The sequence below is a fragment of the Squalius cephalus genome, assembly GCF_949319135.1.
Source record: "Squalius cephalus genome assembly, chromosome: 21".
NCBI lineage: Eukaryota > Metazoa > Chordata > Actinopteri > Cypriniformes > Leuciscidae > Squalius > Squalius cephalus.
In genome coordinates, this window is record NC_137142.1 from 20,469,376 (window position 1) to 20,494,837 (window position 25,462).

The following is a 25,462-nucleotide window of genomic DNA, read 5'->3' on the forward strand; positions in this document are numbered from 1 at the left end:
CAAACTTGTCAAAACCAATTTGCTCCCCTATTATCCCCTGAACTGATTTCGCAGTGACCTCCTCTCTCTCCCCCCACTTGCTCCCCCAACTTGCTCACCCCTTTCTCCTCAACTCACTGCATCGCTCAACTGAAACCCCAACACGACCTGTGCTCCAACTAAACCGAACACAACCCCCCTCCCCACCAACTCAACCCACCCTTCCTGACTTGAGCTTTACCTGCACAGTGTCCTTCTTCCTCCCTCACTAAACTCCTTTTATCTGGCTTTACTCTACAGTCCTTTATCCTTCAAATCCTACTCTGGAACACAAAAACAAAGGAAGAGGAAAACAACAAAATGCAGAGTCTAGGGAAACACACTGAACCTCCATAAAAGCAAAGGGAACATAATATACTTGACAAGCTATGATGGAAGCACATCTCTGTCACCCCTTCATGGCCTCCCCTTCCGCCTCCCTTCAATTAACGTTTCACCAGTGACAACATGGAGGATCTTCATTAGGGGAGAATGCTCAATTATATCAGTTGATATTCGTTTCCAAAACTAATTATCCCAGTTGCATGGCATGGCTGACTGAGCCTGCCCCTGCCCCAGGGCGCAGCGGTTACTGATGTGACATGGCTTCGGTTTGGAGTTTGGCTGCACTCCATCCGTGCCTTTTCTACTCTGAAGTGGCTGAATACATCCTCTACATTTAATTCTCACTTTTTGGCGGGTTTAGGCTGGCAAAAACATATACAAGCAAATTAGCAGACTCTGATTGGCAGGTAATTGCTTGGCACTTATGTAGTCGTTTTCATTCTTTTGAACACCAGTGTTATTGTGTTCATTATCGAAAAGTACATTACCTTTTTTTTTTTTTAAATACAAACTAATATCTGTGAAAAACAAACTAAACAAATGAAAACTTAAGCATTTACATGTGTCCTAAACTAATTAAAATTGAATAAAAATGTGCATAAATTAATTGTAGTATTAAGTGAATTACCTTGGGAGCCCTAAAATAAAAAAAGCTAAAAATTATTAACGTTAGACCAGTGAGAACTAACATTGCCTTTATGTATAAGGCATACATGTTCCATAGCCTACATATAAAAAGGCAAAAAAATATCTCATCAAAACATAACATCTCTCAACATAACTAAAATAACATAAAAATATCCATAAATTAATTTTAATTTTACAATAAATATTACTGTGATGAGGTTCAAGGGTTTGGAAGGAAGACGACAAGGGCCGACGTGACTGGGACTCGTAGGCTACTTTATTCAAAATAAAACAAAACAAACAAAAGGCGCGCATCGCGCATTCACCGTGGCAACCGCGACGGCACAAAACAGTTGAATAATGAGAGCTCGGTTCCAACTTCCACCGGTTTTCTTCAGCTTTCGCTCTGCGTCCAGTTTCTGTCCAGTTTCTCTCCAGTCTCTCGTACGAGTCCTCAGTCGTTCTATCGCGTTCCAGCATGGCTTATAAACGGTCTCTCCACGCCAATTACTGCAATAAGACACAGGTGTTCGTCATTTGCACTTGACCTACTCACGTCTCCTTTCTCTCTCTCTCGTTACAGACCGCGCTGAACCACGCCCCCTTCGCCACAATTACATTGGGTTTCAAAAAACTTTAAATGTTCATTAATTTGTTCATTAATATATATATATATATATATATATATATATATATATATATATATATATATATATATATATATATATATATATATATATATATATATATATATATATATATATAAAAACTATAATAAATTAACCATGTTGCTGTTGAACATAATACTGAGCTGTTAATTTGAATAATCACGGACAATGGAACTGTTATAATAATTGTATTTAATTTCAGGAATTTTACAGGATTTCTATTCAATACAACAGTATTGAGGTATAATCACTGATGCAGTCTCACAGTGTGGAATAATGTGGCACATTTACCATCAACATTCAGTGTGGCCCAGAGGGGAATGAGGAAATAAACCTTTCATTTATGCTGACGAGGAATCGTATTTATTTTAAGGCAAATAAAAACTTTTTTACTCTCATTTATTTATGATTACCTCTGGATCTGATTACATGAATACACTTGCAAAAATAAATCCTAAAAAGTATGCCACTTAAATGTAGTTGCTTAGAAAATGAAACCGTTTAATCAGCTTTCTTGTGAAATCTCTGAAACACAGCGGCTCATCTCACGTGCATCAGATGTACCATCCTGCATAGAACACTAATCTGAAATAATTATCACGAGTAAAACCATATAATTAAGTCTTTCAGAGTCACTGGTCTAAATCTTCAGTCGAAACGTCCTAAACTGAAAAAACCTGCTCTGACAGGGAAGCAAGCAGTCAATTGTGGATACAGAGTAAATCGACTGCAGTGACAAATGATTAATCACAGTCTAAAGTGTGAAATGTGAGAAAAACTTTTTTAATTAGATTCCCATTTCACCATGGTAAACGAATCTATAGATTTCATGTTAGATTTAGATTAAGAAAAAAAAAAAAACAGCACAGAGGCCTTGTATGCTTTGCTATTCACAACTAGATCAAAATGTGACATTCATTAAAAATGTATTCACACAAACTTTGCAGATGGCTTGTTTGCCAGGTGCAAAATGTCCTCTTAAAACAATCATGTAAAAAAAAAAAAAAAAATGTTGTATAAAGTTTATAACCTTGTCTCTTCTGTGTGTTTGCTCACTTGCTAGCTGTATTAGCTCACAGAACAAACAATTTAGGTTCATTTCAAAGTAGCTGAGGCCAGACTGATTATGCATAACTCTCCAATTACTCTCCCTCCCTTTCCCAATCCCGGTTTCTGAGCTTACCCTCTCTGCCCCTCTTCTATCAAGCCTCTGTGCCCTCCTCCCTCCCTGGAACCAAAGCCCTGGGTCCACAGTCCGGAGGTAGATCACTTTAATTCTGCTTCATGGATCTTTTTCAAAAAGGACCTGAGACCCGGAGACCCCAAAACCAGTGACCGCGGGCTGAACCCAGACCAGCCAGCCGGGCTCCGCGCACTCGTAAACACAGCCATCATCTCACATGCTCCCTTTTCCACACCACACTTTTGTTCCCTCCCAATCGGGCTCAGAGAGTATTTGATGTGGCCCACTAAAATACGTGCCCCCGAATATCTGAATGAGACACTTGACTTGACCCATGCTGCTGTTCAGTACCTATATGGTGAATTCATGGAGAGAAGAGGAAAAACTGTCAAATAATTGACCAAATTCTTTATGTTCTGATGTAATATCCGGCTTTCACTTTTCTCAATGGGCTCTTTCTTCAAATCACTGAGCTGTAAATGGGTCAATGACATACAAGTTTGTCAACAAAGTAAAGGACCAAATAAAGTTGAAAACAGATGTGGCAAATTCTTCAAAATGTAGGCTACTATTTGTATTCACTTTGGTTTTATATGGTTTTGAAAAGCTTTTATAGCATTTTCAGTTTAAATTCTTAAAGTGTCATGTGGTGCAACCGTGAATGGGTACAATTAATCATTATTCATATTTTTTAAAACTCAATTCGAAAATATAATTAATTTTTTTAGAAGTTGCAGCACACCTAACATCTGAACTAACCTTGACTTGTCAGAAAAAAAAAAAAAAATTATATGGTATTTTAATACCATTGACAAAATCCAGATTTACTGTGTCACAAAAATATCAAAACGTTAAAAAAAACAACAACATAAAAACGTATATGTACGTTGCACCTTGGACCAAAAATTTGTCCTCCTGTGAGAAAAACACAATGAAGCCCAAACCCAAATGAGATTAACAAAATAAGTTATTCATCATCTTTTTAAGATTCTGGTAGCCTGCAAAAAGCAATTATGAGAACCTAACATCACATAGTTCATATGTGGACCAAAATACAACGTGTGCTAGCAAGACTTTCTAGAAGATCAAAACGACCATCGCCTGGTTTCCAGCATCCCAATAAATGGCACTTGGCTTAAGGCTTGCCATAGTGAAAATGGGATTTACAGTAATAGTGTCCCTAGGTGGAAATGGATTAGACTTGAACAGCTACCTAGGGATGATCAAATGAGCAATTTCTTCTATAGATGGTCACCATAGCAATGACCTTTACACATGCCAGTGATGGCAGCAAGTACAGCATATTTTAATACAAATGACAAGAATTTTTTTTGGATATCATTTTCCCTATAAGCTTAAAGGCACCTCTCTGGTTTACTATGATAAAATTTAGTGCAAGCTCTGAAAATATTAGTCAACAGACGTTCAAAGAATTTTTCATGAAGGAAAAATCCCACACTGCCATTCCAGGAACCTTAAAAATTACATTGCAGAATAATCAGACGCACTTTACCTAACCTTTCTAGCCTTGCAATCTGCAGCTTTACTCCCCATTCTAAGGTCTTGTTGAAAGTGTATGAAATCTCCAAATAAAGCTGATGAGTTCTGATGAGGCCTGACACAAGCAAAGCAGAGCACCCACTGGAACGGCCCTGGAGCATCACAGTTTGGGGTCATTCTTTATCCCCCTCTGGGGCAGCTCGTTCACACTATCACACCTGTCTGTCAAAAGAAAGACTTACAAGCCTCAGCAAAGCGAACAAGAGAAGAGAGAAGGTTTAGCTATGCAATGGACAACAGGCAGAAATGGCTAAGTTTAACCTCATGTCCTGCTTTGACTTCATGACCAACATGATTTTAAAGACTGAACTAAAACCTCCAAGGAACCAAAGCCTTTTCTTCACACAACTGGCAAATTAATTTGCTTAAATCACATCTCTCTCTCTCAATACAAGAAAAGAAGAAGAAAAACGAGTGTAGCCTACTGACTAAGTTAAACCATAGACATACAGTATGGACTATACAAACATTAAGGGATCCATTTGCATTAGATATCATACCAAGTCATATTTTTTTTTTTTTTATATAATAATTAATTAATTAAAATGTCAGAAAGATTCTGAAAGCTTCTTACACAGTTTGAACGACAGCACAAAATTTAATCAGCAAAAATAAATGACAATAGCAGCAACTATTTTGCGGAATGGCTAGCCGACTGGGCTAAATACTTGAGAAATGAGTTTTCTAAATACTTTTTACATGCTTAAAATTAAATATGTTTCATCAAATTGATGGATCAACAAAAATAAACCAGGATTAGCGTTAACCATGAACCAACAACTCTCAAATTCACAGCACATGAAACGTGTAAGGAACTCCTCACGCCGCCACAGTGGTGACGATTAATAGCCGATTATTCAAATACTTTAACAAGTTTGCGTGAGGTTATGCAGATGAAAACCTTAAAACAATCCGTCCGCCAGACGTGCCTACCTTGGCCGGGTCAGGTGTTCAGGGTGGGCTGGAAATTAGTTGGATATAATTTTAATTCCAACAGCGTCCCTGTCGTTAACTGCTTGTTGATTTGTTAATTTACAGCGGCACCTTGTGTTAAATAGAGGTAAAGCAGGCGTCGAAGGAAACGCTTTATTTTTAAAATAATAATAATCTGAAAATAAAAAACGCATTTCACCTTCCTGATAGTAGGCTTATTTATAATAATAAAAAAATTAAAAAAAACATTAAACTATAAGGAAAAAGCAGTGTTTATTTACAATCAAGCACAAAAGCAGAACAGACCAGAGAATGTGCATTCTTGCATGTTATCTTCATGTTCATTTCCATGTATGGAGAGACATGAAAATAAAATTACACACATTAATTTACAAAAGGTTTGAGACTCATCTTAAGACATCTCTTCTCGCTCTCTTTGTTCATAATACTAAAGGGGCTTCACCCAAATATAAAAATTCTGTCATCATTTGCTCAATTAGACAATTGGAGTTATCTACTAGAATGTTCAAGCAGTTCTGTTGCTTACAAATCAATGAAAATGGATGTTTACCAGGGACAGCTGCTCAAAAACAGCATTTAACATTCAGGTAAATAGCTTCTTTAGCATTAAAAAAAAAAAAAGGAGTTTGGAATGGCATGAGGGTGAGAAAATGATGGCAGGAGTTTCATGTTTGTGTAAACCATCCCTTTAATAGAGTTCATTTATATTCATTTGGCCTAATTAATCAAAGGCTTTCAGCTTTATTGAATTCCTAGAAAGTCTGAAACAATAAATACATTTGCTTTATGCAGAGTCGAAATGTGACAATATCTGTGTAGGCCTATGTGAAGTTCTGTGTGTGAGTGCTTTATATGCTCAACCTTATATGCATTGCAATCACGATCCCATGGCAGTACACATGCTGACATTTCAACAATCACAGAGTATACAGAGTTCTGTCGAGTTCCATAATGGCATTTAGACTTTAATAGTCAGGTCAGTTCGTCTAGGGTAACATTAGTTTGACAGCAGATGCCAGACGAATAACAGAAGGCCCAGAAGGAAGCTGAAGCCCGAGGTGTTTCTGGTGGCGTGTCCTGCCACATTGCAGTCATCGGAGTAGCAGCAGTGAACTTTGACCCCTGGAGCTCTGTAGCCCTGGCTGTTAGCCTGGCTGCAGAAGGATTTGTACGAGCACGACTTCATTACGCCACCTAACAAAGACAAGACCGGTATGAGAGCGTGATTACATATTAATGTGCTTTGATCCTCCTCATAAGGAAGCTGTAGACCTCCTGCTATTTCTAAGCTTGTGCCCAGACAGAGCAGTCTGTCTTCCTTAAACACCAACCTGATCCAGTGCCTCCCCTTAAAACACACACACACACACACAGTCGGTAATGATTTTTCTAAAGATTTATCCCGCCGTGATTTATCACCTACATCCAAGGAAATAAAAAAATGTTCTCGCCCAGTTTCCTCTCATTCATCCATGCAGGAAGATTAACTATTAACAATGTACCCATTAAACTTACTCCCATGTCCCCGAACAACAGCACATGCATCTGAGTAGCTCGGACACGTTTTGGAGCCCTGGCGATTACAGTCTTCATCTGTAGAGCCCATGCAGGTGTAGCACCTCAGCGCCTCACCTAAAGAGAGACAAAGGGGAGGAATGCAGATGAATAGGAATTTTCCTCAACAAAAAAAAAAAAGGCCTAAAGTGTAAGTACTGATATATCAATATTTATTACTTTCTTAATCAGTATTTTTTGTCTTGTTTTCCAGTAAAAATGAAATGCATTTTTTACTTGAGATTTTGATTTAGATTTTGTATTGCTTACTTTATTTAGTATGTTTATTTATTTGTTAATAGGGTAATACAAATTATTCTTAAGTCTTAATATTTTATGCAGTTTTATCACATATACATTTCTTTTGTATTAAAGGTTTTATATTTAAAATAATTTATTTAAAATAAAAAGAATAAATTACAATAAAAAGAAAAAAAATGATTAGATACCTCCACACAGTTTTTTTTTTTCTCTTTTTCTATTTTCTTTTCCGACACTGTTGCAAGTCATGTCAAAATTGTCCACATGTGAACTATGGCTCATGTACACGAATGCCTATAGGCCACGGCTCCAACAATCAAGGCAAATTTCAATCTCCCAGGTGCCATAATAATTTGCATTTGACTAAAGCTTTATATATTTTATGACATTTTTATTTGTTAGTGTGGAGAAGGGAAAATGACACTACTTTACAATGACATACACACACATTAAGACTTTAGCAAATATGGCATCAACATGAGATCAATAAAAAGAGATAAAAAAATGTCATCTAAAATCCCTGCTCCATGAAGTCTATAAACAGAACATTGACATTTCATCCTAGACAGATCTTTGCTTTTGCAAACCCAAGGGAAGTCAACAGAAGTCACAGCAGAGAAACATATCAGTGTTTTAACTGTCTTGTAAATGCCCAACAGTATATGTTATGGCTAAGCATTCTTTCGCGTGCTTCTTTCTTATCTCCTAAAAGTGCTTTTTTTTTTAACAAACATCCTTTGAAGTTCAAACCAACAACATCAGACACGTAAGCTCTATGCCAGCATGACTGTAACACCTTCAAAAACAGACATTGCTTTTAAAATCTGCTATGTGTGTTTTAGCACTGTTAGTTCACCCTAAAGACATCCTTCTGCTGCATCTGAGTCACTCTCTTTGATAGCAAAACCTTCAGTTCACAGGATAGACTCAAACTTATTTACTGGCAGGTTATTCAGGATGTTTGGAATGAACTTTTAAAGTGCTTCTTGTTGAGTTAGTCTCAGAGTTATATACCACTATTCACCAATCATTACTCTTTTCAACATTGATAATGACTGAATGATTTCTGTAGGTTCATGTGACAATAAAGACTGGAGTAATGACTGCTGAAAATTCATCTTTGCCATAATGTCATTTTAAATTGTAATAATTGTACATATTTCAGAATGTTCTAGAGTAACATTTATATAAGAAATGTACAAAACACCCTGTTGAGAACATTCATACCATGTTGAGACAAATCACTGGTTTGGAACTAATGCTGCTGTCTCCTTTATTTGCCTACACCGAAAACCTTCCGACAGAGGTTAAAAATAAATTTCTTACATATCATCTGCACACAAAATCCATAACAAGAAAGAACAAGCACACTGTATGTCTCACCTCAGCTGTCACTTATCAAATGTATCCAGACAGTTTCGTATTACAGCACATACTTGCAGTACGTTGCGAATATTTCAGCTGTCATTTCTCAAATTTACCGGGATAGTTTTGGACTACAATAAAATATAAAATATGCTTTTTATAAAACAATTATAAAATGAAGTGCAAGAAAATATCCAATTATACTCTATCTGAGCCAAATCACCTCCATTTATTATTAGCTTCAATGTGTAATTTTAGTTTCCATAAAAAGTGCCGTTTACTATGCTCAATTAACACTTAGGTCTCAATATTTCACAGCAGATGCATGTAAAGTTTCGCTGAAGAATTGTGTTTTACACCATTACTGAATGCACGGACAGTTCTAAATGCTAACGTGATATATTCACTCTTTTTGGGTCGAGCAATCTAAGTAAAATTACACCACCAGACTTACAAACTCTTTTTAGCCCTCAATCTGTTTAAGGGATTGATTTGCACCAATTATTTTCTGTTAGTCCTTTAACACCGTCCTCAAGGCCAACAAGATATCCTCAAGCAAAAGGACACTTAAAAATGAGGAAATTGGATAATCATTAAAAATGATAAAAACGACAGAACAGTAGCCTAGACAGAGAAGTCTAGACTAAAAAGCTAATTAGGATTTGTGAGTGTGGCACACGTATAGGAACTGAGAAGACAAGAGCAAAAAACTCTTAAAAAGTAGAAAAGGCAAGAACAGAGAAGTACTCACTGTGAGCAGCGAGGAGGATGAAGCCCAGGCCCAGCAGCAGGGAGAAGTGGACCGCTCTCATGTCGCCGGTGGTCTATGGCTGTCAGGTTAGCACGATGAAAAGCAGGTTGTTTGCTCTTAAAACCCCTGAGCTTAAGCCCTTCTTTTGGAGAGCTAATACTCAACAGCAGTGAGGACACAGATTACCAGCCTTGTCCACTGAGGCCTGTGCTTCTGTCTTAAGATCTGAATGGATTCTCACCATCTTGACTAATCAGAGATGAGGGATCGGTGACTGTGCTCCACCCATACAGTATGCGAGCCAGGGGTCTGATACTCCCTCCAGATTTCATTCAGCTAATGCCTCCATGCACAGTGCGTTTATCAGTGACCAAACTCAAATCGTTTCCCTTTGTGACATAGCAGAACAGTGATCACAGCCAATCAAACAGTTGATGCAAAGGCTATTTGAATACATGCATGTGGTAAGGGTAACCAAAATCAAACCTTTACACCAAATTAATGAGTAGATCAGCTTATAATTATATAACCTTCTATTTTTCTTAGTTGTTCTTCCTACAACTTATTACTTATTTTATCACTGCACTGTAAAAAAAATATTGTTGGCATAACTTAAAAAAGTAAGTTACCTGGTTGTCTTAAAATTTTGAGTTCACTGAAATTAAAATGGTACAGGTGATGTTGTAAACATATATAGCCTCTAAGTGCCATCTGAAATTTTCTTCTAGAATGATCATTTTTATCAAGCTCATTTATTTAAGCTCAGTAATTTCACTTAAATGGCAATTAATAAGTCAGTTTCATTGCCATTTAAGTGAAATTACTGAACTTAAATATACAAACTTCATAAAAATGATCATTCTAGAAGAAAATTTCAGATGGCACTTAGAGGCTTTTGCATCTGAACTCTTCATATATAGAGGGTATATATGTTTACGACATCGCCTATACCATTAAGCATCGGTATCTTTCCATGTTCCAAACTTATTTATTGTTTATTCTTTCTTCTTCCTTGATTTTTCATAAATTCTACTATTTTTTTCCCTCACTCACAGACAGTCTGGTTCTGTGCCAGCATGTAATTGCCACTAATATAGCCTGTCTGGTGTGATTTTAAGACCCATCTGCCAGCTAACTAATGCATCTTTTTATGCACATACGTAGGTTCATGTCAGCAAGATTCATTGTTTGTTAATTAACAACATTATTGCTTTCTTAAAATGCCCTAGTGGGAGGCTAAAAACGTCTGCTGAATGAATAAATGTAAATGTAATTATTATTGCATCAAACATCATGCCTTTACATTTTGTATAATTACTTTATGTCTATGCAATTTGGGTCAGATAAACAGAAGAGCTGTATTGCCATCTTTTATTGCACTTTGTAAGCATGTCCTGTATAAATGACAGAGCTTCTGCTTTGTGAAACATCAGCTATAGCAGGACTGAGACAAAACCATTCAGATTAAATTAGCTCAGAACCACTGACAGTAACAAGTGGGTTCATTTATATATCAAAATAAAATCCAAAAATAAAATCAAACATCAGTGTTGCTAGAAGACAACGAAACAAATGAACAACAAGTATCTACAAAGATACACAAGGAAGCTGATCAAGCTAACAGTATCAAAATCTGCAGTTGTTTTCCTTTACTCTATTCAAGTCATTTCATATTTACAAAAACGTCAAGGCCTACAACATGCATTTTATAATCATGATCATGAATACCACTTTGTGACAACTGAATGATTAATTCATCTGTTTTATATTATATATATTCTCTCGTCATTCTGTTTTCAAGTTAAGAAGAGGGTACAACAGGAATCAGTTTAACAGTCGACTCCATCAGCGGTTGTCATGGCATCGACACTCATAACTTCAGACTCACTATAAACACATACTCTCTGTGTGTTCGTTTGTGTGTGTGAGCTATACAGACTCTCCAAAAAGTGTCTACTAATAGGGAGTACTTTCACAAGACCCTCAACACAGGTAAGTTGGTGTGCATTAATACATCAAAATAAAGAGAAAATAATTACAGCCAGAATCTAGTGTGTCCTCCCAGTCACTGGGAATCCAGTTTATGTGAAGACGTCAGTAGTGTCAGATCCTTTTGTTTAATTGGTTCATTGTTCTGTCCGTTAAAAAGAGGAAAAACAATAACGAACCCTTTAGTCTTGCTCCTCTGTCTTTACACTGTTGTCCAGTCATTGTTCTTGTGTCTCTTTGTGGTTTGGACAGAACTCTGTCGAATGGACGGCTAGCTCTTCCCCATCTTGGCAATCAATTCATCACAAATTTTGGTCAGTTCCTCGATCTCTTTGTTCTGTAAAAAGATAAAACATCACATCAACATCTGAATGTTGGTAAAAAAAAAAAAAAGTCTCTTATTTCCCCACGGCTTCATTTATTTTCGAAAGAAAATACAGAAAATGCAATGATATTGTGAAATATTATTACAATTTAAAACAACTGATTTCTATTTTAATATATTTTAATATAGAATTTATTCCTGTGATGGCAAAGCTGAATTTCCAGAATCATTACTCCAGTCTTCAGTCACATGATCCTTCAGAAATCACTCTAATATGCTGATTTTGCTGCTCAAGAAACATTTCAACATTGATAATAATAATGAATGTTTTTTGAGCATCAAATCAGCATATTAGAATGATTTCTGAAGGATCATGTGACTGAAGACTGGAGTTATAATGCTGAAAATGCAGATATGCATAACAAGAATAAATTACATTTTAAAATATATTACCATAGAAAACAGTTATTTTAAATTGTCATAATTTTTAACAATATTACTGTTTTTTTATCAAGTAAATGCAGCCTTGGTGAGCATAAGAGACTTATTTTAAAAACAAAAAATCTTACCGATCCCAAACTTTTGAATGGAAGTGTGTATATATACTGTATAAAATTAAATGAATAACATTATTTTAATTAAAAAATCAACAATGTTTTAACAAAAAAAAAATTGAAGGTCTTTTTTAGGCTTGCAAGGTATGACTTCAGCAGATGAGCATGTGGATTTGCGAGTGTGAGCAAACCTTTTGTTCCAGTGTGCGCTCCAGTGAGTCCACCTTCATCTGTTCTTTCCTCAGACTAGCCTGATACGCTGCCTGCTCCTGCTTGGCTTTGGCTCTCACCTGAGAGATGTCAGAGTTCGCCCTGCACACGGTCAAAGACATGGCGTCATTTCATATTTCTAAGGACTCTTAAAGAACACTGAGTGCACAGTTTAAGTCTAACCCATAATTAGCCTAACAGTTGTTGTTCCAGGCAACAGAATTCCTGAACAAAGCAAAGCATGTTAAAAACATATGCATGGATGAACTACCTGTGAACGATCTCTACTTACTTATCCAGTTTCTCCTCAGCATGGATCTTCAAGGCCTGGTAGCGCTGCTCCTCCTTACGGACACGAGACAGGTACTCCTGCGCACATTTCTTCAGCACATCCTCATTCTGATGGAAAAACAAAGAATTGTAGTGTGTAAATGACTTATAATAATGATTAATAATGTTAACCAACAACCATAGTAACTTAGGCATTGTTTTAGATAGCTTGCATTCAGTTTGGCTCCATTTTTGGTAATGTAATGACCACAATCTATTATAAAATCGAGATTTTTCTCATTGAATATTCTGTTTTGCTCAGAAATACATCACAATACAGAATTGCAAATAGAAATGCACAATGTCTTTAACCTTTAACAATCTCAGGGCAAAATGACTTACTTTGCGGAAGCCTTCCAAAACATCTTTCATCTTCTCGTAGCGCCGGAACAAGTCAGCAAGAGATTTCTCCACAGAGTTGAGATCAGCTAAAGCCTGGTCTTTCTCCAGGATTAACTGTTGGATAGTGTGATGAGACAAAGTCTTCTCCCTTTGTTCCCCCTCTGAGACATACACACAAACACAAAAAAATAAATTTTAGGTTTATATTATACGATACTAAAGCACACAATACACTCAAACAGATGTGCAAATCTGCTTTTGGATGAGGCAGAGGTTCATTTTACGGTCCTCTGAGTATTTCAGATGTTATACTCTACACCACTATGTCTACATCTTTGATAATGACAAATGAAAATGCAGATTTCGACCCTGCATCTTTGTGATGCATGCAGACAACACACACGCACACACACGCACACACACACACACACTCAATGATGGGCAAACCACTGAAACACGGTAAGAGATGAGAAGACCTTTCAAAGTCTTACTTAGCACAGGACTACTGAATGGTTCATTTTAATGAAAAAAACTGATTCACTGTTTAAAGGGATAGTTCACCCAAAAATGAACATTTTGTCATCAGTTACTCACCCAAGTTGTTCCAAACCTGTATGAGTTTCTTTATTCTGTTGAACACAAAATACTATATTTCAAAGAATGTTTGTAATCTATACAGGTTTGGAACAACAATTTGGAACAACAATTATGACACAATTTTTATTTTTGGGTGAACAATCCCTTTAAACTGATTCATCGCTCAGTTGTGTGTCTGGAACTAAATTCACGAACTTTTATTGGAGTTAAATATATATTAGTCTATCACGTTTCTAATCAATTATATAAATGTATTCTATTTTTATTCGTTTAGTTTGAATGTACGCTACCATTTAAAAGTTTAGGGATAGTATTGTTTTTTTATTAAATAAATTAATACTGTACCTTTATTCAGCAAGGAAAAATAAATTGGAAAAAATACAATAGATTCAAAAGATTTCTATTTCAAATAAATTCTTTTCTTTTGAACTTTCTACATAAAAAAATAAAAATAAAATGTTTTCAACTGTGATAATAATAAGACATGTTACTGTTGTAACTATTTGTTTTCCTAAATGGTAGCTTGCCTACTTTAAATGTAGTTTATGTAAAAGTAAATTTACTTTAGAAAAGTAAAGTATCAAAGTAGCTTCCCCAACACTGATGAGCTGGCGATGGAAGATGTTTGAGAATAGGCCTACAAAAAGACCTGAAGAGCAAAAACAGATGATGCTAAAAGGAGAGACACAATATCAGGCTATAGAAAGAGAAAACTCTCCTTGTCCGTCACTATCAGATGTGGTGGATTCAACACAAACAAAGAAAATAAAGAGCTGCTGTTACTTACCAGGCATGCCTGAGTGATTTATCAAATATTTATGGGGGACAGAGGGAGCAAAACAGAAAGAAGGGAAGGCATTAAGTCAAGCCAGCAGGGTGGGACACGTGAGAGAGAGAAAAGCGCGTCTCAAACATGGGAGGATTTAGAAATGAATGAAAGTGTCATGGAAGAAAGGTGATGAAAGCCAGAAAAGTGGCCAAGAAAACTGAACCAAGGAAAAATAAAATTATGCAGAAGGTACATAAAAGAAAATAGTGAAAATAAAATCAAGTGGAATATTAAGGATGGTAACACGAAGAATGAAAAAAAGGCAATGAAAATATTTTTTTCTTTGTGCAAAGAGAGAAAAGCATGTCAAGGTTAAACCAAGATCACAATCTGAATGTGTAAGAATGCACACGGCCTGCAGTATTTACATGGACGTAAATACCGAAGAGGCAAAGAAATTGGATTAATTTGTCAGTGAGTGGGTGAGGCCTGTTTAAGCAGAAGCATGTTTAAGTTGTCTAAGTCAAGTGGAATATACAAGGAGACATGAAGGTTTGTGCTTATAACTGACCAGTGTTTGGGTCCGTAGGCACGAAAGATTTGTCTGCAAATTAAATGAGAAATTAACAAAAATGTGTTGGATATGTGTGTTGGTGTGGCATGAGTGGAAAAGGGCTGTGCCTATTCATTTGTAGCATTGTAGCACAAGTAAAGCACTGATAAATAGAACCGAAAAGGATAAATAAGAAATCCCCAGGAGATGATGAAATCGTATTTAGCAATCAAGACTCACCGATCATCTCTGCAATGGTCTTTTCATACTCCATAACTATTCTCCTGTGAAGAATAAGCAAGAATCTAGTTAATATTCAAATAAGATGCATTTATACTGCAAGATCTGATCAGATCAGATCAGATCCTTTTAAGAATATTGTTTCCCATAAAAAGCTCTAAATAAATAAAATAAGCTGTGTGACTTTTCACATATACATACATACACATGTATATATCTGTAGTGTAAAAATTCTTTTAAAAATCCTGTATTCAGAGGAATAAAATAGGACTGATATACTCCACTGTTCAAAAGTTTGGGGTCAGTAAGATTATTTTTAAAGAATGTAACACTTCTATGCAGCAAGGAAGCTTTAAATTGATCAAAAGTGACAGTAAAGACTTGTACATTGTTACAAAAAGATTTAACTTCAAATAAACGCTATTCTTTAGAACAAAAATGTCTCTTGGTTTGCATAAAAATATTAAGCAGCAACTGTTTTCAACATTGATAAGAAGAAACGTATCTTAATGCACCAAATCAGCATATTAGAATGATTTCTGAAGGATCATGTGACACTGAAGACTGGAGTAATGATGCTTAAAATTCAGCTTTGCCATCATAGGAATACATTACATTTTAGATTATAGTAAAATAGAAAACAAATAGTAGTAAATTGTAATAATGGTACACAATATTACTGTGTATTGTTTTTTGATCAAATAAATGCAACTTGTTAGCATAAGAGACTTTTTTTAAATAAATGTTAAAAAAAAAAAATTTGACCCCAGACTTTTGAACTGTATAGTGTAGTCCAGAAACCATATGTCCTAGAGTCCAATTAAACCGGGATCTGTGTCAGATGATCCAATCACAAGTGGCTAGCATTAAACACAAGTGTAAGCAGGATCCAAAATGTTTTGTGATCTGATCACTGAAACTACAGTACATATAGAGACAGAAAATAGGGTTGGGCTTCATCATACAGGTACTTTCGCTAAAAGAACTAAAAATGTATGGAAATGTGTGCAATTTTTTGCACTTTCTTTCTGTTTCTTTCTGTTCTCTTTGTGATTTACCAACATGCAGTAACACACTGACGTAGTGAGTGACACATGTATTCACAAAGTCAGAGACCCTCCCCTCAAAATCCGATCACAAGTGCTCACAGTTTGAGACACATTACAACCAGATCTATCTTGGCTGACCACTTGTGATCGGATCACCCCAGACGGATGTTAATACCAGATGTAAACAGGATTTAGAAGTGCATTTGAAAGTGTCCCAAATTGGATGTCAAACAATCCTAGTTAGTGTTTTTCTGTTTGCATTCATGCAGAAAGATCCGCTCTTTCCCAGATGTCAGTAGAAAACGTACAGAAATGTAAATGCAACTTAACATCACTGACAACAATACATGCTGAGGTGACAATGACTTTAAATACTTCTAAACAAAGTTGATTACACGAAAGGTCAGGAAATTGGCCTTCGTTATATCATGTGTTTGACTACTAGAGTTCGGCTGGCAGAAAGGCTTGCTTGGAGAAAAGCAGGTTGCCGGCACAGTAAGCAGACGGATTAGCTACGTCTTTCCTTAGCCTCTTAGGCCTTCCTTATCCTGAGCCCAATCAGGCTAATGCACTAAGCTCCATTCTTATCCACACTAACAAGGCCCAGTCCAGCTGGATGGAATCCTCAACCCTCCCCGATTACCTTGTTCACTTTACCCCTTGAAAACAAAAGGACAGCTTTAAAACATGTCCTGTCCTTTAAGCTGTCTTGTGAATTAGACAACACTGAATTTTCTTTAATAGTGCAGTGAGGGGATAAAAAGCTGTGTAATATGACTGTCAACTGATTTAACCTCTAATTTAAAAGCTTCTAAAGCAAAAACTAATGTAAACCAACTTAAAATGGCGGTTAATTGAGTGACAAGACAGTTACATGTGTTTTCCAGATGGTTGAAAACAAAACTACATTATCTTTCATCCGTTCCCCCACTTCTCCTGCCACCACATCTGACGCAGGAGAAGAGGGGAAATGACGCAAGCTTCACTCGTCACAGCTCACAAGGGCACAGGAATCTTTGTTCTGTGAGATCACCCACCTCATCTCCTCCACCTCCCGTCTACTCTCCTCATATTTTCTCTTCCATTCCATGGCTTCTTTCTCTTTCAAAACAACCTGAAATAAGAACAGCATCACTTCACACAAATGAGCCTTTCACAATTGAAATGGTTAAACCAGCGTCAACTGAAAATCTTCTTATATTAAATAATAATATTCTTATTTGCATATTTATCAGGTTGATAAACACTGATTGGTGAAATTCGGCAAGTGATGAGAATTAAACCGGTTTGGAAAAAAAAATGGAAATGTAACCACATAAATCATCTGAATGCTCTTAAAGTAGAAATAAAAATGGAAGTAGTGACAGATCTTTTCGTCCTTGTTGTGAAGTACAGCCGAGTGTAATGGTGTAATGTTGTGATTTCAGATTTCAGATTAGGTGTTCAAAAATGAATGCGAGCTTTCAGTCGACTAAGAAACAGTGGTTTCACCAGAATATCGAGTTAAGAGAAATCAAGTAATTTTCATTTAATGCTGCCTTTAAATCTTCTGAAGTACAGAAAAAATAATACTCTCTCATCACTCCAGTTAATATACATGAACTTCCCTCAGACTCATGAATATTCAATAACATGACGTATGCATTCAAACAGTTTATGATTTGTTGTCATCTTAGCACAGCACAATTTCACACTTTTTAACTTTAACAATTCAGATTTTTTTATACAATGTGAAATGAAAACAATAAGATTTTCCTCCCACAATATGTGACGTCATGCAATGGGTGAGCATATACCTCTTCTCGGGCGATGCCCAGAGAGTGGTCCAAGTCATGTGGCAGATGAGGGCTTTCCCCTTCAATGTATGATGCTCGGGAATAGAGGGAGCTCTTCGAAACGCCACTGTCCCCCGGTGAGGCCGTTTCTCTCTGATGCCAAGGAGAGAGTTGTGAAGAAACCATTAAAAACCTGTGAGTTTATTTCTGTACAAGAATGTTAATTTCACACATCCTGGAGGGAAGCAGCGCATCAGCTACAGGTTCTACTCAGCAAAGCCATAATGCCATGGAGAGCAGGCTCTTTGTTTGGGTTTCAAAAGTCTCCAGCAGTTTGCGAAAGGCCTGCTGCATTCAGCTGGGATGTTATGATTGACAATCCCCAATGTGAGATGGGTGTGAAAAGCTGTTTGTCATGAAAGTTTGTGGCTTTGACCGAATCCGGGTCAGGAAGTGAATGCTGTCAGATGAGGACTGCAGGAGTACAGGTTGTTTGGTAATTGAAGATAAAAGTTGATGATCCATTTTGAATCAAAGACAAATAAATATCCTTAAAAAAAGCATGTATCTGGGTAGTTCATGCAACAGCCACTACAAGCACAAGTCTGTATTGGACAATTTTTTTAAAAAACACGCTATTTTTTTATTATGTCCTACAGGAAAAGACAGACATGTTATATCAATTTCCACTTTCAAATATAAATATGCTGTAATTAAATTTTAATATTACAATAAAATGTTTATAAATGTAACATTTTTAGATGGTAATTGTATCTCTTTATAGCCAGTGATGGGGTGTTGTTCCTGAATAATCATCATGTTTAGCCCTTAAACCCACTTGCTGATTAAAGCTGATTAATTCTTCCTAGCAGAGCTGGATTAGGAGATTAATTGAGTTTGACTCTTATACGAGGTAGGGGGCCGTGTGTTAGGGTACAAATACAGAATGCCCATCACATAATGTTTGGTCTGAAAGAAGCATTTATGTCTAATACCATTTATTGGGCTGCACTCAGATCATGGAGGAGGGGGGCACATAGTACGGTACATACGGTACAACTCACAAATTGAGATTACAAACCTGAAATGAAATTTTGAAATGATCCTCTATCAAAATCAAAGTTGGAGCGTTGATCTTGTGGTCTTGGATGTCTTATGACTACATGAATTAAACATGGTCTGGAGGGGCCTAGTTTTGGTATTGACTCCAACTCATCGATTTTCCCAACAATCAAATTCTGCACTGCATAATCTTATCTAGCAACTCCTTAAATGTGTGATCCAGCCCAAGAGAAAAGCATGTTGGTCAGAACCAATCATAAACACAGTCAGCAGAGGGTGAGAAATGAGGCAGAGGAATAACTCTAAATGCAAATGAGAAACAAAATCGTTCTAATTGAATATTGACAAAACCGAGTTCAGTAGAGCAGTGGGGTTGTGACGTAATCCTGTCATCTTCAGAGCAGCTGTACATGTATTTGCATGAATGATAAATGATCACTAACGACAAGAAAAGGTATTAAAAAAAAGAACATTATGGAGAATGTGCTGAGGCAGCATGTGAAATGTGTCTGTGGGACTATTTCAGGAAGAGCGTTATCTAAAAATGTATGTTAAAATACTGAATATTTTAAGAATATCATCAATTCAGGCTAGCCATCACTAAACCTCATTACTCCATAATTTAGCTATATAATCTTTTTATATATGAAAGTACTCCATAATCCTCAAATGTATCGGTACTATGCCAAAAATACTTTTGATGCATTAAAGCTCAATTCTATTTTGGAAATGAAGTCCAGAGGTTATTCAGGGGAAGAAACTATACCTGTGGAATGCGGGACGTCCTGTGACAGAGTTTGCTATCTGTCTGTGTGGATTTTCCTGCAGCTTTCTACAAAAATAACCACACTAGGTTTGACAGAGTGAGACAAAACCAACTATTATTTAGAAAAAAGTTATGAGGTCTATGCAATGTTATGTGGATACTGGAGAGTCATTTGAAATGTGTCTGGAAAATGAGTTAGAGTTGATGTGTTTTTAATATGTGGGTGACTGACTTTTTTAGATTCTAATTTGAGGTTAGATTTTGCTGTTCCTTGTTTTGAAAAAATGAACTCTGAATGGGCAAGAGCAGCACACTCATGATATCTTTGTTTGTACACTACCGTTTGGTCAAGTTTTTTAATGTTTTAAAATGAAGTCTTATGCTCAACAAGGCTGCATTCATTTGATTAAAATACAGTAAAACGGCAATATTCTGAATTGTGATTACAATTTAAAACAACTGTTGTCTACTTTAATATATTCAAAATTTTTATTTATTCCTTTGATGGCAAAACTGAATTTTCAGCAGCCATTCCTTGTCTCACACGATCCTTCAGAAATCATTTCAAAAATGCAGATTTGCTGCTCACATTTCTTATTATTTTCAATGTTGAAAATATTAAGTGTTGCTTAATATATTTGTGGAAAACTATTTTTTCAGGATTCTGTGATGAACATACATTTCAAAAGCACCAAATTTATTTTACAAATATAAATCATATTTGTCAAATATATTTGTAACAATGTAAAAGTTTTACTGTCACATTTAATCAATTCAATGCATAGTTGCTGAATAAAAGTAGTGTATATACAAAAATTCTTAATCGTTCTTTTGTAGGGAAAAAAATCTGAACACACTTAAAACAGGGTATTTAGTTTTAAGAATGTTTAGATAAAACAATAAAAATACTGACCAAGAAAATTATTTTTGTAGTGAACAGAGAGGAGAGGAGAAGGATGAGATGCTTTCTGTCTGTAGACCTATTTTTCTGACTAATGGTGGTTTAGTCTAATGGTGGTACAGGGACAATGGGATTAGAATATACGGACTAGACCTAGTTAGACTTTTAGAGGGATTGTTTTCTGTCCTTCTTACTTTAGCCATGTGGGAACCGTTGAGATTCCAGCGGCGTGAGCTGGGCTTCTTGAGGCGAGACTGTGAAGCGTGCAAGACAACATCATGAGAATGAAGCGGGAAGAATATAAGGCGTCGTGTTAGGGGTTGTAGTATGTATGTGTGCATGTTTGTGTATACCAGATTAGTCTGTTCATTCCATTTCCTGTACAAATGCTGAGACTGAGACAGTCGCTCATCCAACATGACTGAAAGCAGATCTGAGCTAAGCTTTATGTGAAGCCACGCCAGCGGCCTCAGACCAGGCATACAGGTGATCCGTATGCCCATTGTATTCCAATGAGTTAGTGTAAATTAGTAACAATCGAAACCAGGAACCAGCATGAATGTGACAAGGAATTCAGCTTACAATGTTTTGCTTAGGAAAAGCATAAAAATGATGAAATCTACAAATCATTAATATTTGAAGTAATAATACATAGTTTAAATACAGAATTAATTTCCAAGTCACATTGACCTTTGTTTCTATGGATCTCCTGTCCAGGCGAACATGCAGGATTGTCACAAAGCCCTGGGAGAAACACACCTCTTTTTGTGCAAAAGGGTGCTAGATTGGGAAAAAGGAGCACCAATCGAGGGACAGGAGCTGGGGTTAGAGAACCGGGAGGGTGAGATGTCACGTCCACAGTATGGTGAGGTAGTTTATGGGTAGGTACTCACACTCATACCCAAGGGTGCAGTCAGGGGGCTCAGTTCAGGGAATATATTGCATACACACACACGTGCTTGCACACACACACGCGCTCACACACACAGGTGCGGGCTGGTTCAGCGCAGTACCTGAGGGGACACAGTGGACAAAGTAGGGCTCTGAGAGATGCTTTTGGCTACCTGTAGAGCCTCTATCCTCAGGGCTGCGAGCACCAGCTCCTCCTGGGCCACAAGGGAGGGTGAGGGGAGGAAAGGGGGAGTGACCCATGGAGTGGGGGCAGGGGTAAGGAGGAGAAGAGGGGTTAGAGTTGTACTAGCCTCACTCAAATACTAAACCTGAAGGGGGAAAACATACATATACTGTACGTACACACAGACACTCATACACATTTTACTGTGAATGTTGTGAATGTGGTGAGATCCATTCATCCTTTCCAAGTTTATTTCAAGTGTGTATTTTTAAAGGGATAGTTCACCCAAAATAAACACAAAAGCTAGTCAGCAGAATGTCTAAAGAGCTGCTCATTTCCATATAATAATAGTGAATGGGGACCAGAGGCTTCAACCGGCATAAACAAAAAACATAACAGTAACAAAAGGGTAGTCTATACTTTAGAAGACTTGAAGCTACCATTAAAATATTTGGTCAGTAAGTTTTTTTGAAAGTCTCTTATGCTCACCAAGGCAGCGTTTATTTGACCAAAAAATACAGTAAAAACAGTAATATTGTGAAATATTAATACTATTTAAAATAATAATTATTTTCTATATTTATATATTTAAAATTTAATTTGTTCCTGTGATGGAAAAACTGAATAGTCAGCATTCATTCAGTGTCACATAATCCTTCAGAAATCATTCTAAATCAGAATCTGATTTGGTGTTCAACAAACATTTCTTCTTCTTATATTATTATTATATTCTTATATAGTATTTTTGTTGAAACCATGATACTCTTTTTGATGAATGGCAAGTTTAAATAAAGCAATTATAAAATCGAATATTTTTTGTAATGATGTAAAAGTCTTTACTGTCACTTTATAAATTGAAAGCATCTTTGCTGAATAAAAGTAATTTAAAATAAAATAAAAATAAAAATCATACTGACCCAAAGTTTTGAACAGTAGTGTACTTTATGGTCCATTTGGAGCTTAACAGCCCTAGTTCCCATTTACATAAGAAAGTAAGGCCCTGTTTACACCTGTTATTAAGATGCGTTTTGGTCAATCGGATTACAAGTAGACGAGGGAGACGCATACCCATTTACACCTGGTGTTTCGTCTCTTTTGTCCACTTTCAACCACTTCTGTCCTGATTTCTTTGAGGGGAGGGTCTATGGGCAGGTAAATGTATGGCCTTACTTAGATCTTTTAATCTAATGGGAAAAAATAAGCTCACGCAATTTAACACACTGAGAGCTGCAGCTTTCGTTTCTGCGCTGACAGCCGCAAGACCACGCCGAACGCAATGAGTGAGTGTTAGAAATCAGGAATGGTGAGAGAATATTTTGTGCTTGATACGTTTTTCATCTTCAAACAAAACTTGGGTCTCCAGCCAACAAATTTTAAATTCACCTGGCTAGCGCGCTTCCCGTAATATTTACGCATTAGGTCAGTAGGCGGAGTAGCTGATGGTCTTTTGTGGCTATTCGAACACATTCGACCACATGAGCGTTTACTCTATGAAAGCAATCCGGTCGAATGCGACCTACCTCTGGAAGTGGTCGAAAGAGGACAAGGTAAAAAAGTTTCAGACCCCGTTTACACCTGTATTTAGCGTCGTCCACTTGCGATCCGATCTTAATACCAGGTGTAAACAGGGCCTAAGTAATACAGGTTTGGAACAACATGAGGATGAAAAAACATGAATTTTTGGTTGAACTATTCCTTTAACAACTCCTGACCCCAGCACTAGGGGCAGACAAGGTACATGAAAAACTGGAGGGACAAACAAACACAGTGAAACAAAGCTGAGTGAAGACACACACATAGAAGCAAAGGTCCGGGGAAGAAGAGGTAGTGGGCAGGTAGGCTTCTCTCTACACACCTGCAGTTTTTGAGCGAAGGCAGTGGGGTTGGTCTCTGCCAGATCAGGCTCCAGGTAGCTGAGAGGGGTGGGTGAATCAGACAGCCTGTCTAAGAGGGGCAGATCTGAGGGGTCCATGGGGCCCTGGATGGGGGACTGCATTGGGAGTGAGAGCAGAAGAGGGACAAGAGGAGCAGGAGGTGCCTGGGTGTCAGTGAGGCAGTGCAAGCTTGTAGTTAGCCTAGTGCATCATAACACATCTATGATTGGTTTTTGAAGCCTATGAATAAACAATCTGCAGTACTGATTCCGGTGGGGAGATCCTGAATAAAATAAGCTACATGCTTAGCAAAATAATGTTATCTTAAAGGGATAGTTCACACAAAAATAAAAAGTTCTGCCATTATTTACTATTGTACTAAATGGAAAACAAATTATTATATAGAAAAGAGGACAGTGTACATTCTTCACATTGTCTCCTTTTGTGTTCAACTGAAAAAATAATGAGTTTGGAAACGAGGTTGAGTAAATAATGTAAGAATTGGTTTATTTCTTTATATAGGATGCACTGTCCCTTTAAGACTGAAAAGTAACAAAATAAAAATAAACCCATCCTCACACATTTGTGGTGTAATTCATGCATTTTGATAGTAAGAAAACACATTATCTGAACTAATGAAATAAACACACTCCTGAAGGTGCTGATTCTATTTTTTAGTGCTTGGTTGGTTTACACTTACCACTCCATCTCTCTCGTTGCTCTGTGTTCGACTCTGAGACTGACTGTCCCTCTTTCTGCTTTTCTCTGAGGCCATGGGGTCACGAGTGCCACGAGGTGGAAGCACAGGTGATTTCCCCTGCGAGATCTGAGCCTCCATCTCCTCAAAGCTCCTGTAAAGTGTCAGACCAATACAATTAAACAAATGAAATACAGTCAAAGAGGATACATTGTTCTCACCCCATGAGAATTTAGTTTTGTGGCTCTCAGTTTATGGACGATGGCTCTGAGGCCATCTATATGAAAGTGCACTTGTAAAAAACTGACAAACTTCACTTTTAGCAAAAAACAGAGATAAATATAAATAAATATATGCCATGAAAATAATCTCTATAGCAGTTGCTCAGTAACAGACTAAATGGCTGTGACTTTTTGTCAACAAAATGGTGCAGTTGTCATCTAACAGCAGATGCTGACTTCCTGTTTGAATAGAAAATATGTCAACACAGAAAAGAAAACTATGGCTATCAAGTAATTTTTTTGTCTTAATGAGAAAAACAGCTTATAAATCACTAAGTGTTGTTTTCTGAAAATGCAGAAAGTTTTCTGTGATTGGTAGGTTTTTGGGATAGAATATACACTTTGTACTGTATAAAAATAATTATGTCAATAGAATGTCCCCATAAAACATGAAAACCCAAAGTGTGTGTGTCTGTGTGTGTTCGTGTGTTTAGTTTACCCGGTGCAGGGGGAGTTGGGCTCTGAATCGTGCATGTTGGGAGTCTTCTTTGGACTGTCTGTCACAGAGTCCAGTTTCAGATAAAGTGATGGTTTCTTCACTGAGAGAGGCTGTAAATAAATACATATATGCACTCACATAAATACAAAGGTCTGTAATCTAACATTAGTTTGGTGTTTGTGACACACACTTGTTTTTTTGGCAACTGCCTTAAGTTTAGTACATCTATAGGTCAGGTAGATACTCACAGGTGCAGAGGAGCCAATCTTTTCCATGTATTCAATCTCATAGTCTGTAACTGCAGAGAAGACACCGAAAAATGAGTGATATATAACAGGTTAAATGTTT

General features: G+C 36.9%; 2 protein-coding genes across 2 annotated transcripts in view; both read right to left on the reverse strand.

Annotated features, from left to right (window-relative positions):
* Positions 1-5,589: 5,589 nt before the first annotated feature.
* Positions 5,590-9,639, reverse strand: ly6pge (lymphocyte antigen 6 family member pge). The gene is made up of 3 exons (XM_079856205.1): positions 9,287-9,639; positions 6,871-6,987; positions 5,590-6,549 (listed from the first exon to the last, which is right to left on the reverse strand). Exons 1-3 carry the CDS (start codon positions 9,345-9,347, stop codon positions 6,353-6,355), a joined length of 375 nt encoding a protein of 124 aa, XP_079712331.1. The 5' UTR covers positions 9,348-9,639; the 3' UTR covers positions 5,590-6,352.
* A 1,004-nt stretch (positions 9,640-10,643) lies between these two features.
* The window catches only part of tacc2 (transforming, acidic coiled-coil containing protein 2), a 62,937-nt gene continuing 48,118 nt past the window's right edge, over positions 10,644-25,462 (reverse strand). Inside the window, exons 13-27 of the mRNA XM_079856074.1 lie at positions 25,363-25,412; positions 25,115-25,224; positions 24,398-24,548; positions 23,679-23,813; positions 21,762-21,854; positions 20,943-21,002; positions 19,848-19,913; positions 18,041-18,172; positions 17,282-17,358; positions 15,196-15,239; positions 14,974-15,006; positions 13,037-13,197; positions 12,657-12,763; positions 12,346-12,466; positions 10,644-11,612 (exon numbers count right to left, since the gene is read on the reverse strand). Coding sequence (XP_079712200.1) covers positions 11,547-11,612; positions 12,346-12,466; positions 12,657-12,763; positions 13,037-13,197; positions 14,974-15,006; positions 15,196-15,239; positions 17,282-17,358; positions 18,041-18,172; positions 19,848-19,913; positions 20,943-21,002; positions 21,762-21,854; positions 23,679-23,813; positions 24,398-24,548; positions 25,115-25,224; positions 25,363-25,412 — 1,406 coding nt within the window. The 3' untranslated portion in view covers positions 10,644-11,546. The remainder of the gene's footprint in view (positions 11,613-12,345; positions 12,467-12,656; positions 12,764-13,036; positions 13,198-14,973; positions 15,007-15,195; positions 15,240-17,281; positions 17,359-18,040; positions 18,173-19,847; positions 19,914-20,942; positions 21,003-21,761; positions 21,855-23,678; positions 23,814-24,397; positions 24,549-25,114; positions 25,225-25,362; positions 25,413-25,462) is intronic.

Bases quoted from the DNA above. Each gene is read 5' to 3' on its own strand.
- ly6pge (XM_079856205.1), bottom strand. From the start codon at position 9,347: ATGAGAGCGGTCCACTTCTCCCTGCTGCTGGGCCTGGGCTTCATCCTC. The intron at 6,988-9,286 runs GTGAGTACTTCT...GTCTCTCTTTAG, and splicing joins CATCCTCCTCGCTGCTCACA to GTGAGGCGCTGAGGTGCTAC. The intron at 6,550-6,870 runs GTAAGTTTAATG...TGTCTTTGTTAG, and splicing joins TGTTGTTCGGGGACATGGGA to GTGGCGTAATGAAGTCGTGC.